General features: G+C 48.0%; 1 protein-coding gene across 1 annotated transcript; it reads right to left on the reverse strand.

Moving 5' to 3' along the window:
* Positions 1–125: 125 nt before the first annotated feature.
* Positions 126–13872, reverse strand: LOC308592051 (coiled-coil domain-containing protein 27-like). Its single transcript, XM_081203321.1, has 13 exons — positions 13726–13872; positions 12721–12942; positions 12423–12549; positions 11047–11178; positions 10462–10607; positions 9059–9208; positions 7741–7971; positions 6683–6878; positions 5953–6083; positions 4199–4276; positions 2988–3200; positions 1209–1604; positions 126–528 (listed from the first exon to the last, which is right to left on the reverse strand). Exons 2-12 carry the CDS (start codon positions 12892–12894, stop codon positions 1251–1253), a joined length of 1932 nt encoding a protein of 643 aa, XP_081059447.1. The 5' UTR covers positions 12895–12942; positions 13726–13872; the 3' UTR covers positions 126–528; positions 1209–1250.
* Between the last annotated feature and the right edge of the window lie 495 nt (positions 13873–14367).

The following is a 14367-nucleotide window of genomic DNA, read 5'->3' on the forward strand; positions in this document are numbered from 1 at the left end:
CATTAATACATTAATGCTTGGATGCTGTGCGCCATTTTGATTCAAGGTGGCAGAACGAAACATCACTTTGGCGTGACTTTTCCCGTTTTCTGGGATAGGTTTGGCCACCTCTCGAGATACCATTGCCAACCTTGGGATGAAGGTTTCTAAGATGAGGCATGCATTGATGTTTGAACTCCAGGCGCCATTTGGAATTACCATAGCGTACTGAAACATTTTGGGTGTGACTTCACCCATTTTTCGGCATGAGTTCATACCGCCTCCTGAGATATTGCCACCAAACTTTGCATGAGGGTTCCCAAGTGGGGTGGCAGTGGTTTTTGTTGATGTTTGGATCTGGGCACCAATTAAGAATCCAGAAGGCTGAAATGTGTGTTTCTTGTCACGGAATAGAGCAAATGTGCATTTATTTGTGCCTTACTGAACACAGATAATGACCTGGCCTCCTATTGATATTTATTCCATCAATGTCAAGGGTGGGACCCAACGTTAGTCCTACTCAATAGCAGACTCACTGAAATTAATGGATATGACTAACAGATCCATTCGTTTCAGTGGGTCTGCTCCGATTAGGATTTAACTGGATACAACCCTATAAATATATCTCATCTGAACAGTTACTCCTGAGCAATTTTTACACTTGCGTCAGATTGATGCACAGTTAAAACTTACAGAATTTCTTGCCACAAGGTTATGCCATGAATGCAGACTGCTATATATTTTGGAAAGTTGCTTGTCTGTTCATTTAGCCACCTCTTAAGGTACTGTCACAAATTTGGCACGATGGTTCCTGAGATCAAGGAGCAAGTTTTCTTCCATGTCTGGATACAGCCAGACACCTTTGGAATCACAATGGAGGACTGAACCCTGCACTGATTTCAACCACTGATTTTTGTGTGTGTGTGTCTTAGAATTCCTGCACAACACGAGGTACGAGGCCCCTAGCAATAAAATTAAAATAAATAACGTGGTTTTGGAAGTAGTTGCTACTGCTGAGTTTTCAAGCTGTATTGTGACGATATGACATGACTGCTTCGGTGGTAATGCAAATTATTAGTAACTTACACCACTAGTAGGAGCAGGTTTCTTGCAGATAAGAGGAAGCGGCAAGTGGGTCAGAGAGAAAAACGAAACATTACGTGCAATCATTTAATTGGAGTCAGGAAAAGGAATGATAAAAGATGACCAAGAATGGATCAAGCCCCAGTTAGGAAAGAATGTGAAGAGGAGAGACTTTAGCTTTCAAATCTCTATCTGCTGGAAGTCTTTTTCTTAGAGGTAGTGATTGGAGGGAGCGGTTCGGCGGCGCCCAGAGCTGGGACTTTCACCCCTTTCTGTTTCAGCAACTGGTAAAAGTCTAGACGCTCTGTTATTATTTTCTGGAAGACAGATCCACAGAGGAGCTTTCTGTTAGAAATGGAGGCAGCTATTCCATTCCCACATCCCGCTTCTGCATTGCAGCCACAGTGACAATCTGACTTCCACATGGTTACTTTTACCTGTAAGGACTCTAAAACTTCATCGTCTGTGAGTTCGGCCTGGGGAGACTTGGTGCCAGGGGTGCTGTAAGTTGCCTGGATGATTCTGCTCCGAAACCTTTCAAACTTTCAGTGAAAAGAAGGGCGGGGGAATGAAGTGGACAGTGCCTTAGTTCAAAAATTAGAGAATGTCATTCCTTAGAATCAAAGCTAATGCAGTGAGGCAGAGGTCTCTCCCAGGCAACCAGTCTACATTCGTCCTGATACACGTGCACAAAGATTCCGAGTAGGACCATTGCTTATTCTGATTTCTTTGGGAGAAGGTTGAACGACATTGCACCAAGCAGTCCTTATCGCTCACTTTCCAGTGGATATCCCTGTCACTTTCCTTACAGCAAAAGGTCTGGTTTGCCCCCGGAAGTGGGTTTATTGCACAAGAACACCAAATCCACCTGAGTTGCACAATCTGGATTTCCCAGCACGTGACTGAATCGCACCCCTGAAACAGGGACATTCTGGAAGCGGCCAGGATTCTCGGTTACTCATTTGCAAGAGCCATGTTTCATGCCATTTTCAAATTTTTGATTTGTTTCCATCTTTCAAAGAGCACTAGAAACTTCAATTCAGATTTTTATCCATTTAAAATAGCATGGCTTACCCCAAGGAACTCTGGGAAGCAGAAGAGGGGCAAATGGGGTACAGCCCCACAATAAGCAGCTCACCCCCCCCCCCACCTGCCTGCCTGCCTTCTTGCTTACATCCAGCCCTGTGGATGGCCCTGGCTGTCCAATTCCTTCTCCTTAGCCCTAGCGTTGCCCTTGTGTTGCAGAAAGGAGGATGCAGTCAAAACTAGATCTGGCTCTGCTTGTCACTGGCAGTGGCTGCAGCTGTCACTGGCTCTGGTGCCACGTCCTGCCTCCCCACCGGCTCCAATGGGCACCAACCACCAGACTCTGGGAGCTGCCGTTTTGCAGACCGACAGAATTCAGTTCTGTTCCTGAGGTACTAGTGAAAATACTTTGGGCCTGTGTGTAGACATAAACGTACATTCATAACATTACATGCGCATATGCATGTAAGCATGCAAGCATGCATTAAACAGAGAAGGTCTTGGGTTCAATCCCTGGCAGGTTGCACTGGGCACAAAACTCCTGGAGAGCCTCTGCCAGTCAACATAAACCAGGGTTTCCCAAACTTGGGTCTCCAGCTGTTTTTGGACAACAGCTCCCATCATATCTAGCTAGCAGGACCAGTGGTCAGAGATGATGGGGACTGTAGTTCAAAAACAGCTGGAGATCCAAGTTTGGGAAGCCCTGGTGTAGACAATACTCAGCTAGATGGACCAACAGCCTTTGTTTTAACTGAGTTTAGTAGCATATTTTTGCACTGCTGTGGTGAAGGGTTGATAAGAAATGCAAATGGTAATAACGGTAATAACAAGGACATAATAGCAAGAACAGGGGTGGTAGTAGTGGTTGAAGAAGCCCTGTGATCTGTGGAGAAGATTACCCTGGCACTGATGGTCACCAGAGTGGCTCTGGTTTTCACCTCTGCCCGCTGCAAGATCTCCAGCTGCCTCTGCAGGTCGTTCTGCCGACTCAGCTCGTTCCCAACATGGTGCTGATTCAGTAACAGCTCGGCCTGGAGCCGGTTGACGTTGCTCTGCAAGTCATCAATCATCTGGCTCTTGTCAGTTAGTTTGGATTCCAGATCAGCGAGGTCCTGCGTGGCAGGAGAGGAGAAAGATAGAACTGGTAACTAAGAGTAAGGATGGAGGTTTTGATTTGGTCTGCTTTCTAATGGGAAACTACCTAATTTGCAGTTCCCGGACTAATAAACAAACCGAAACCCAGCTATCCTTTGAAAATCCACACTGCACCGAATTTTTCTCCAGCCAAACACTGTGTGCAACAATAATTGAAATGTGAGAGGAGAGTGCAAAATGGCTGCTGTGGGGGCACGGCATATCAGAAGATGGCTGCTGTCATGGGACATCTTGGGCCAATCATTATCTCTCAGTCTAACCTACCTCAAAGGTAGGAAAAAAGTGGAGAGAGGGAGACACGTATACAGCACCTTGGGCTCCTTGGAGGACAAGTGGGATAGAAATGTTGTAATTAATAAAGCAAAAAACAAAACAGAATAATGGCTTGAATGTAAGAGGCTGAGGCTGTTGAAACAGGAATGGCGCACAAAAAGCTCAGTCTCTTTTGCAGGTGCCTTAGGAATTACAGGCAAGCACACTGGTGCCCATGGGCACCACATTGGAGACCCACAGTTAGAACTTAGGAACCTGCTTTGTGGATTCAGTTTGCATTTAGTGGCAAAGCCACCTGATTTGCACTTTCTGCAACAAGAAATGAACTGAAGCACAGTCCAGCCACTGAAATTCACACTTCCCCAAATTTTCCAGTGCAGTTCCCCAGACAGGTAAGGTGTGGGGGGAAATGCATACGCTAGGGTGCAGCGCACCTGCAAATGCATATATATGGGGAAATATAATTTTAAAATGCCTCAAATTAGAGGAAAATGCATGCAACAATGGACATATTAGGAGAAATTCAAACGGAAATGCTGAGGAAGTTCATGAGGACTCCCCGCCACCCCCGACACACACAAAAAATGCAAACTGATGTGGAAATGTGGAGAAGACCGGGAAAAATGAGAGAAACCAAAACTGAGCTATTCGCCCTCCCTACTGGCAGGGAGCAGCAACTCACCTGCCTGAGACTGTAATTCTCTCTCTCGATGGAGCCCATCATTTCTTCGTGCTTCCTCTCCTCTCTCAAGTTGCTAAACTAAAATAAAAAGGCAAGCATGAGAAAGGGCTCCCTTGAGTATGTTCACGGCCCGGCGGAAATCCCAGCTGGAAGGTACAGCCCGTAAGAAGACAGGAAGCAGCTTCCTGAGACTCAGCCAGAGCACAGCTGCATCTAACTCAGTATTGCCTTGATTACTTCAACTGCAGAATTCGCTCCCACAGGAGGTAGCGATGGCTGCCAACCAATGATTTAGGGTTAGACCAATTCATGGAGAAGGCTGTCAATGGATCCTAGCCACAATGGCCATGCTCTGCCTCCGTAGTTGGGAGGCAGGAATGCTACTGGAACACCAGTTGCTGGAAACCACAGGAGGGAAGGAGTGCTCTTGTGATTTGGGCCCCTGGGAGAACAGGATGCTGGACAAAATGGACCACCGGCCTGATGCAAGAGCAGGGCCCTTGGTACGTCCTTAGGTCTACTCCCATCTGCCAGCAGCTCTGCAGGATCTCGGGCTGGGGACCTTTCCAGCACTGCCTGGAGATGCTGGGGATGGAACCCAGGAGAATTCTCCTTGCAAAGCGGATGCTCTACCACTAAGCCATGGCAACTTCCTCCAAGTGCCACGTGAACCTCCAGCCAGCCACAGACCTGCCATCTCACCATAAGGCCATGAAGATCTTAGCAGCAAACCTGCTAGAAACATGTAGAGGGAGCAATCCATTCTCTCAGCCCTCTCAGGGACCTAGGAAGTTATCTTAGGCTGAGTCAGACTACTGGTCCAACTAGCTCAGGATTGGCTGCATGAATGCCAGTGGCTGTCCAGGGTTTCTGAGAGGAGGCTGTTCCAAATCCTTCTCTGGAGATAGCGGGGATTGAACTGGATACCTTCTCTTTCTCCAGTTAATTTTTATCTATTTTTACAAATCCATAATGAATTAAACAACTTTAAAACAGTGGTACCTCGGGTTACAGATGCTTCAGGTTACAGACTCTGCTAACTCAGAAATAGTACCTCGGGTTAAGAACTTTGCTTCAGGATAAGAACAGAAATTGCGCAGCAGCAGTGGGAGGCCCCATTAGCTAAAGTGGTACCTCAGGTTAAGAACAGTTTCAGGTTAAGAACTGACCTCCAGAACGAATTAAGTTCATAACCCGAGGTATCACTGTACAACTTTAAAAATAAATAAATAAATAATGGCTTCCCAGATGTACCAATAATTAACCCTTATTGCTGCTTATATTTCATAATTATCTAATTCACAATTTCCCCCTTTTGTACTTGTCCATTCATTTGTCAATTCCTGCTTGTACACTAGTTAACATTTCCAATGTTATGAAGTGAGGATTGCTCATCCGTTTATCAATCCACATTAACCCATTAATTATTATTTCTGAAACAAAACCTTCATTTCCCTCCATCTGTGTATATAAAAAACTTAATCATTCCCACTCCGTAGTTGTTTTCCATTCGATTCTTAATTTGTAACAAATTCACATCAAATTAATTTGAATTCCCTACATCTTTAAAAGTGTCCTGGAGTGGAGACCTTCCTTACAGAAAGCAGGTGCTCAACCACTGAGAAACGGGGCCCCCTCCTCACCATCTCATGCATTCAGCTATTTAAGAGCACGCCTTAAAAAATTTAAAGAATTCTCAGCCTTCCCCGCAATCCAAACCCAGCAGAACTGTGTAAACCCCCCAATCAACATACTTTATTAGACATGGCTTCCAGCTGAGCTCCCCGCTCCCTCAGCTCCTTCTGCAATGATTCTCGTTCTGCGTGAGCTTTCCTGAGCTGGGATGCCTGAAAGGATAGCTGCCTTTGCACGGAAGATATCGCGCCTAGGGAATCAAAAGAAAAGCCCGTGAATGTGATCGAGGCCACTCAGTATGGATCGCCAGAAACTCTCCACTAGCATGAACCTCTGAATTAACAAGAGAGGGACCTGCAAACCAATGTTGCTGTTTTGTTTTTGCCTTCTTGCAGGCATTCTCTCGTCCAATGGACAACCAATCCCAATCCCAGGAAACTCCATTCCATTCCCTGTGCCCTGGTTTTCTTTTCTTTTTCCAATGGGCTACCATGCCCAATCCCAGGAAACTTCATTCCATTCCCCATTCCCTGGTTTCCTTTTCTTTTTCCAACCAACACTCAGCAATCCATGGTTGCTGGGCACGCTCAGCTCTCATTGGGCTCTTGAGGAGGTCACCTGCTTAGGATTCCAAAATGATTGTTTTGCATTTCAACTAACCTCAGGGTTCCACTGAGCATGCTCACAACTCCCTCTTGTTTCTCAGTGGCCTCACCTTAGTTCCATTTCAATCAGTGCCTACAATGTGAGGTTGCCTCCAGAAGGGGTGACTCTTGGTTCCCCAAGGAAAATATTAGCCAACCCATTTCCATATATATATATATAACCATCTCAGCTTTCCAAAGTTACCTGTGGCCATGTCATAATCGAATTTCACTTTCTGCAGCTCGTCGTACAGCTTGTCGTTCATCCTCTGGAACTCGAGAAGCTTGCTAAAAAGGAGCTCCTCTTCCGATTCTTTCGTATGCACTTCTTTGTAAGACCCACTTTCCACACGCATCTCTTCCTCGCCCTCCAAGTATAGCTTTTCCTGTATTTCAGACAACTGTGAAGAGAGCGCAAAGATAGACTGGGATGCCATAGTAAGGGCATGGGAGAAAGCCAATTTCGTTCGCGTTTTAACAAGAAACTACCCAATCCGTACTTCTCAAAGCAACACTTGAGCTGGAACACAATTAGCCTTTGAAATCTGCACTTCTCCAAATTTTGTACTGCAGCTCTCCAAGCAAGAAAAGCTTGCAAAATATGCACACCCTAAGGAGAAGATTTGTATAGAAATGCATACCTTACTGAAAACAGCATTCAAAAATGCATTATAGTAGGGGAAACTGCATTCCCCCCCCCCCCAAAAAAAGGGTATATTAGGAGAAATCCACACTAAAATACTGGTGAATTCTCATGAAAATTTAGGGGTTGTTGGGGTGTTTTTTTCCTTCAAAAGTGCAAATTGCTGTAGAAATGTGCAGAACCAAATTTACAACTGGAAAATGAGGAAACTGGCCTCTGCTAGGTTCCTCTACTCAAACATTTCCCCTTCTTCCTCCATTTTCCCTTCTTCCTCCATTTTCCCTGCCTGGATTAGACCTTTTACTCACCAACGAGGCAGAACTTTAGGGCACAGGATAGCAAGGGAATGGGACTCCCAAGGGCCAGGTAGGCAATCGTGGGGGCCACAACTGAACCACAGGTCAAAGGGTGCCCATCTCTAGCTTGGGGAGGGGGCAGGGTTCTGCCCAGCCCCATAGACATTCTGTACTTCTGCAAATCTTTGTGTGTTCCCCATACCTGCAGAAACTTTTCCTCTTTTGTGTGGACGGTGCTGTTTCGGCTCTATGGACACCAGAGCTTGGGAAACGAATTTGCTACAAGTGTAGAAAAATTTCTCCCCGACTGGCCTTTGGGCTCACCTCTTTCTCCAGCTGCTCCAGTTCATTCTGATCCTTCAGCAGCGTCTTGCTAAGGCGAGCCATCTTGGAACCCACCTGTTTATCTGTCTGGGCCAGCTCCAATTTCAACCGCTCGAATTCCTGCCGAAATTCTTCCGGGGTGCTCTTCTGCTTCATAAGGACCGGCAGAGAGACACCTCGCCTGCGCAGGTTTGGGTCACTCACTTGCACCGTAAGTTTTTCTTCCGGTTCCTTTTAAGGAGAGGGATAAAAGATTCAGAAGGCGATGAAGCTGGAAACTGAGGGTGCAGCCCTCCAGTAACTTGGGGAAATGCTGCTAGAACTTGCAAGGTTATCTCAGAACTGTTGTAGGAAATACTGGGCACAGAGGATGCAAAGCATAGGAAGCATAGGGACTCTGCCTGCCATTGACTCTGGCTGTGCCTGCCACTGGCTTTGGCGCCACCTACTGTTGGCCTCCAGGCCTACCAATCCCTATAGGCACCAGCAACCACTGAGGGCGAATCCACCAAGCATATCTCCAAGCATTTGCCATTAGCACAGAGGCTGTGCATTCACTTGCCCTGCTCTCCCTTTAGTCGGATTGCAAAGTAAGAGCCCCTGGCACATATAGAGGCTTACAGAATTACACACAGACAGCCAATGTAGTGTCGTGTGGTTCGGGATCCTTCTTTTCATAGAACTGCAGAGTTGCAAGGGACCTCGTGAGTCATCTAGTCCAACCCTCCGCAATGCAGGAATCAGAGAATCATAGAATTGTAGGGTTGGAAGGGACCATGGGGATTATCCAGTCCAACACCCTGCAATGAGGTAGCTGCCAGTGGTCCCCCATGGCTCGTATCCACTAGGAGCCTCTCTGTGTTCAGTGCCTTGGATCCCATTTTTGTGGCGCTCCCTTCCGGTTGAGGTCAGGCAGGCCTGTTGAATGTCCAGTGCTTCCTGAATTTTTTCTTTTCCAAAGATTATCTCAGCAGGTTGTTCAAGTGAACGCTGATTTCATAGTTTTAACTCACATTTAGTCTTACTGTATAGCGGTTAAGCGACATGCAAATTGTTGAAATGAAAATTTAAAAAACAGTGGTTCATGTGCCAAACTAGGACCCGGGAGACCCGGGTTCAGATCCCCACTTGGGTGTGAAGCCTGCTAGTTAACCTTGAGCTAGCCTCAGCCTCTCAGCTTAACCTACCACGCAGGGCTGTTGTGAGAGTAAAATGTGGAGCAGGGGAGAACCACGTATACGCCAATCTCAGCTCCTTAGAGGAAAAGCAGGACAGAAAGGCAGTAAATGAATAAACAGATAAGAAGGACTGGGCCAACCTTCTGGGCGGGTCTCTCCACTGGGGCGAGCTCACCCCCCTGCTGGGCCTGGTCCAGCTGCTTCTGCATCACTTCCAGCTCCTCCCGGAGGACTGAGATCACATCATCCTTGCGGACGAGTTCCGCTTCCATCTTTTGCAAAGTTGTATCCTGGGGGGCGAGGGGGGGGGAGATATGGGAACAGCCAGGTTGAGACCTCAAAGACACTTCCTACAGTTGCATGACATGGGCGCCCCACCAGGGCAATAAACACTTTGTCCATTTACATGGCAAGGGTGGGGAACCTCAGGTTACAGGCCAAATGCAGCCGCCCAGGCTGCTCTTCCTGGCCCTTGCAGCACTCCTCGGCCATTCCCCCTTACTGGCCCTACTCTATGCCCTCCTTGAGAGTTTCTGCCTGGCTGGAAGGTGCTCCAGAGCTCGGTTCATGCCTCTTACTTGCCTTGGCAGAGTATGGAGAAATGGATGCTTCTGTATAGAAGCCCTGCTGGAATGTAGGCTGCTCTGCAAAGGGAAAGAGCTGCCCCCACTGCCCTGCCTACTTTTCACCTCCGGCTGTGCCCCCTGCTGGCATGCGGGCCCCGCAGAAGGCTCTCCACAAGGGAATGTGGCCTCGAGCTGAAAACAGGTGCCCTTGACTGTTATATGGGGTAGGGAGGGAAGACAGCCATGTTCAGATACAAGGAAGACTACTGATGTAGCCCAATATTTTTTACTCTGACAGGCAGACAATCTCCAGGAGCCAGAGATCTTTCCATCAGCTGTATGTTCCCAAGCCCCAATTCATCATGCCGACTTGGGTCTATAAAGGCCCGTGTAGTTCAGGACCCCTATATCTTTCAGAGCGCTTCTCCTGGTGTTGAACCTACTCAGATCCACTGACCTGCACCAGAAGGCTCACTTTCGGGTGCCTCCCTGGAAGGGCACGTAGTGGAAATTGTAGAACTGTATATGCTTTAATAAATAGCCTACACATGGTATAAAAAACTGTAACTACAGAAGGATAGCTCTATTACTCTGGCTGTATTAATGTTTGTCTGATGGAGAGCAGGCTCCAATATGGCAGGCATGCTTTCCGCCTGAGAACGGGACTTAGTTTCCATGCACCTGTAAAACTAAGGTGAGGGCATGGCTCTATATAAGCCTGCGTAATTCATAGGCTTGCAGTTTCCACTTTTGCGTTCTCCCCAGAGGCTGCTGCTGTGACCAAGTAAAGTTGCCTTAAACATCACAACAGTGTGGTTATACTGAAGCACTCCACTACAGGCATGAGTCCCCCCATGCTCAGCATCCAGGGTACCAGGATGGGCCTGGCCAGTGCCAGTGCTTTCCAGTAAGCCTTGCACGGCCCAGTTCCCTGCTCCCTTTCCTCTGCCAAGCTGCTTTGACAGTTACATCCTTACCTTTTCCTGCAGCAGACTGACGTACCATGGGATTCTGCTTCCTTTGCGGGTTTGGCTTTTCAGGTAGACGTCGCCTGTGAAGCCCTCGGTGAAACTTTTCCACTTAGGCAACCCAGACATGCTCTGAGTAGATGAGGCTGGACAATCTGTGCGCGCAATGGCAACGGAGTGGAGGAGAGAAAGGCACCGTCAAGGTAGTGCTATGGATCATCTCCGACGCTAGTCCTGAATCTGCTGGGATGCGACTGAAACCCACACGGGTCTAGCAATCGTCTGGAAGCACCCAGGGTGCCATGGGCAATAGTGGAGCCCTTTAACGATACATTTAATACATTGCCATTATAAAAAGAAGGCTGTCCTGGGATGTAGCACATCGGAAGGCTAGAAATTGTCCAGCTCAGTTGCCTGAAAAGAGGCGAGTTATAGCAGCTGAAACGAAAGCACTGCAGTTTTGTTTAAGCATAGCAAAAGCTGCCTGCCCCACACCCCTTTCTGCATAGTCCTGAGATGTAAACTCCGGTTTGCAGCAGGAAGGGGAGGGGAGGGATCTGTGTGGGAACCAGCAAGTCAGACAAAGGCACTCACATCTGAGGCAGCTCTTTGACTCAAATATACCTGGTCTCTGAAGTATCAAGTTCCGTTCTTCCAAGGATTGCTGGGAGGACAGACTTATGGTGCTGATGTTGCAAGGCAGGTGGCCTTTGGTTATCTCATTCTCTGCAAGGAGAAGGGGGAGGAGGAGGAGGAGGAGGAGGAGGAAGGAGACGGTTACATGGGTCTTTCACACACACTGCATGGAAATCGCCGATAATGGAGGCACCACTTTTTCAGTTTAGACAGCATGCAGCATGCAGCAAAACAAAACCTTCAGCTCTCAGCAGGTTGTTGGATGATCACAACTCCCCTCTTCCCTGACCACTGGCCATGATAGTTGAGGCTGGTGGGAACTGAAGTCCAGCAACATCCTGGAGGACCACTAGTTCTCATGCCCACCCGAAGAGACATTTTGGACGTGAGAAGATTATGGAAGGGGGCAGGTTAGGGTTACAACAGCACTTAGCAAGCTCAGGAGTCGGTTATCTGGAATGTACGTCAACATCCTGACAGTTCAAGTAAGATTTTCTTGAGTTCAGTTAGGATGCCTTCTTGATTGATGATGGATGGAAAGGTGCTCATGAAAGTACTTTGATGACTGCTTGCTCCTAGCTACTGCACACATCTCACCTGCTTGAGTGCAGCCCCCAGAGCAGGGTGGGGAACCTTTTTCATCCCAAGGGCCACATTTCCTTTTCAGCAACCTTCTGGGGGGCCACATGCTAGTGGTGGCTGAGGCCAGAGGCAAAACTGGGTGGAGCAATAAATGTAAACTTTTGCGGTAGACTAGTCTCTATAGGCACCCCCCCACCTCTCTCTATCCTTCCTGTGTGTTGACGAGGGTGGAGTGTAGGACTAGGGCAGAGTTTCCCAAACTTGGGCCTCCAACTGTTTTTGGACTACAATTCCCATCATCCTTGAACCACGGGTCCTGCTAGCTAGGGAAAGGAAAGGAGATGTTAGCAGAGTACAATGATGCATCTCAGCCAGACAAAAGCACACATGCAGGTACACAGCAGGGGTGTGGGCTGTGAACAGGATGTAGCCTGGAGAGAGTCCCCAAGGCCCAAAAGAGAGGCTTGAAGGGCCATCTTTGGTGCTGGGCTGAGGTTCCCCATCTCTGCACCACAGAAAAACACAGCCCATTGCTCCACCTAACTCTGGGATGGGGAACCTGCTGCCTTCCGTATGTTGTTGGACTCCCAGCTCCCACCACTACTTACCATTGGCCATGCTGGCTGGGGGCTGATGGGAGTTGCAGCCCAGCAGTGCCTGGATGGAGAACCATAGGTTGGGGAAAGCTGTCCTCCAGCCCACTACACCACCCTGGTCTCCCACAGAGACTGCCTCTTCCTCTTGAGCCTTACCAAGGTCAGATGTTGAAGTAGCTCTGTGGCTGTACCTGGGGCACCCAGGGCGCATGAGGAAGGATTTCCGCAGTTCCTCCTCGGGCATGTAGGGAGACCTTGTAGGGCTCGCCAGCTGTTCCTTAGCCTGGGGAAGGAGAGGAATTGAGGGTGCAAAGGAGACGAAAAAGGAGGCACCACATCGGCAACCTCTGCTGTTAACGGCATCATGCACTGAGCAGGCAGGGCTGGACTAAATGATGTCCAGGGCCCTTTCAAATTCGTGCTAGGATTCTGCTCGTATCAAGGCTTTGCCTACCTGCTTCTCATAGTACTCCCTCACTGCTTGGCCTGCTTTGCTGGAGATGGTTTTGCCGCTGGATGGAGGAGTCCACACCGGATTGTTCTGCTGCGACTGCTGCCGCTGCTTCCGTTTGCTCATTTCCTGCAGCACTGTGAAGCTCTTCCTCATCAAGGTGTCGCGTTCCTCCATGAGGGCAGCGGCTCAGTTGCTCCCGTTGCAACAAAGGGGTAAAGAGCCCTGCAAAGTTTAAAAGCCCGTTATGAGAAAAAGAGACCTTCTTATTGTCAGATGGGGTATATAGGACTGAACAAAGACTGTGAGCCTATGCACACTGTGTCTGTGGATAGACACCCCCCCCCATACACACGCCTACTGAACATGAGTGGGACATACTTATGACTGAGACGAGCTTGGCTGCTGGATCAGGCCAATGGCTAATCCAACCTGGACCACGCGCTTGTCATCTGAGGCCCTTCTCTACATCCCCCATCCCAGAGAAGTTTGGAGGGTGACAAGAGCCGGGCCTTTTCTGTGGTGCCTCCCTGATTGTGGAACACTCTCCCCAGAGCCATCATTACATGTCTTTAGGCACCAGACAAAAACATTATTCTTTACCCAGGCCTTTAGCCACTAAATAACCTCTAGCCTGTGGAAAGTGTGTTGGAGAGGACTGTGATGATGACTATTGCCTAATTAGGCTGTCTGTACGTATGCTTTTTATGTTTTTTATCATGGGTGTTCTGTAATGTGTTTTTAATGTTGGACATAGCCCTGGGATCTTTTGATAGCTGGCGATATAAAAATTGAATTCATAATAATAAAAGTCCAAAGTCCTGTCTTTGGAGTGGCCAACCAGAAGCCCCTGGGAAGCTTGTCAGCAGGACCTGAGTGAAGATATACTCTCTCCCAGCCAAAGGTATTCAAGAGGTCTACTGCCTTCGACAGTAGAGCACAGCTGTCTAGTAGCCACAGGTAACCTTATCCTCCACAAATAACATCACTTCCACTCTTAAAGCTTACCTTTGAGTAAATGCAGTTAGGAACGTGGCATAAAGCAATCTATTTCAGGGCCGCAAGGTTTAGTGGCTAGATGAACCAATCAAATGTTTTTGTCGATCCGTCTGGAAAGACAAATTATAAAATGGTGGGGCTGAGTCAACAAGGAGAGACCCACATTTCTTTCCTTTTCCAGCTGTTTTCGATGTGCTGGTATGTTCTAACAACTGGAAAAGGGGGGGGGGGAGAGAAGATTACAGACAGCCTGTCCTAACATGTTACAGCACAGAGTTTTAAGTGTGGGTGGTTAAATTTTAAGTTCAGCGTATATACCAAACTATCTCTATACTTTTTTTTTAAGCACCCATATCAAGGTTTGATGATGTGCATAGTTATTTAAATTCATCAATTAATCCATTAAAAAGAAGTCAATTTAATATGTTTGGGGTGCTTTAAACCTCGCAGTCGGTTGGACCCTGGGAGAACCTTCCAACGACGATTCTAGGAAGGCTACCAGCGCACGCATGCGCATCGGAAGCCGGCAAGCGCAACAAAGGCGGGGCCAAAAGGCAGAGGCGGGGCCTGTTCTCTTATTCTCTCTCTGGCCGTTGTGCTGACGGAGCCCGGCCAAGGAGCGCGCTGGCTGGTTCCCTGCCTGCGCGGCCA

This window comes from Podarcis bocagei (assembly GCF_964188305.1).
Source record: "Podarcis bocagei genome assembly, chromosome: 7".
Classification (NCBI taxonomy): domain Eukaryota; kingdom Metazoa; phylum Chordata; class Lepidosauria; order Squamata; family Lacertidae; genus Podarcis; species Podarcis bocagei.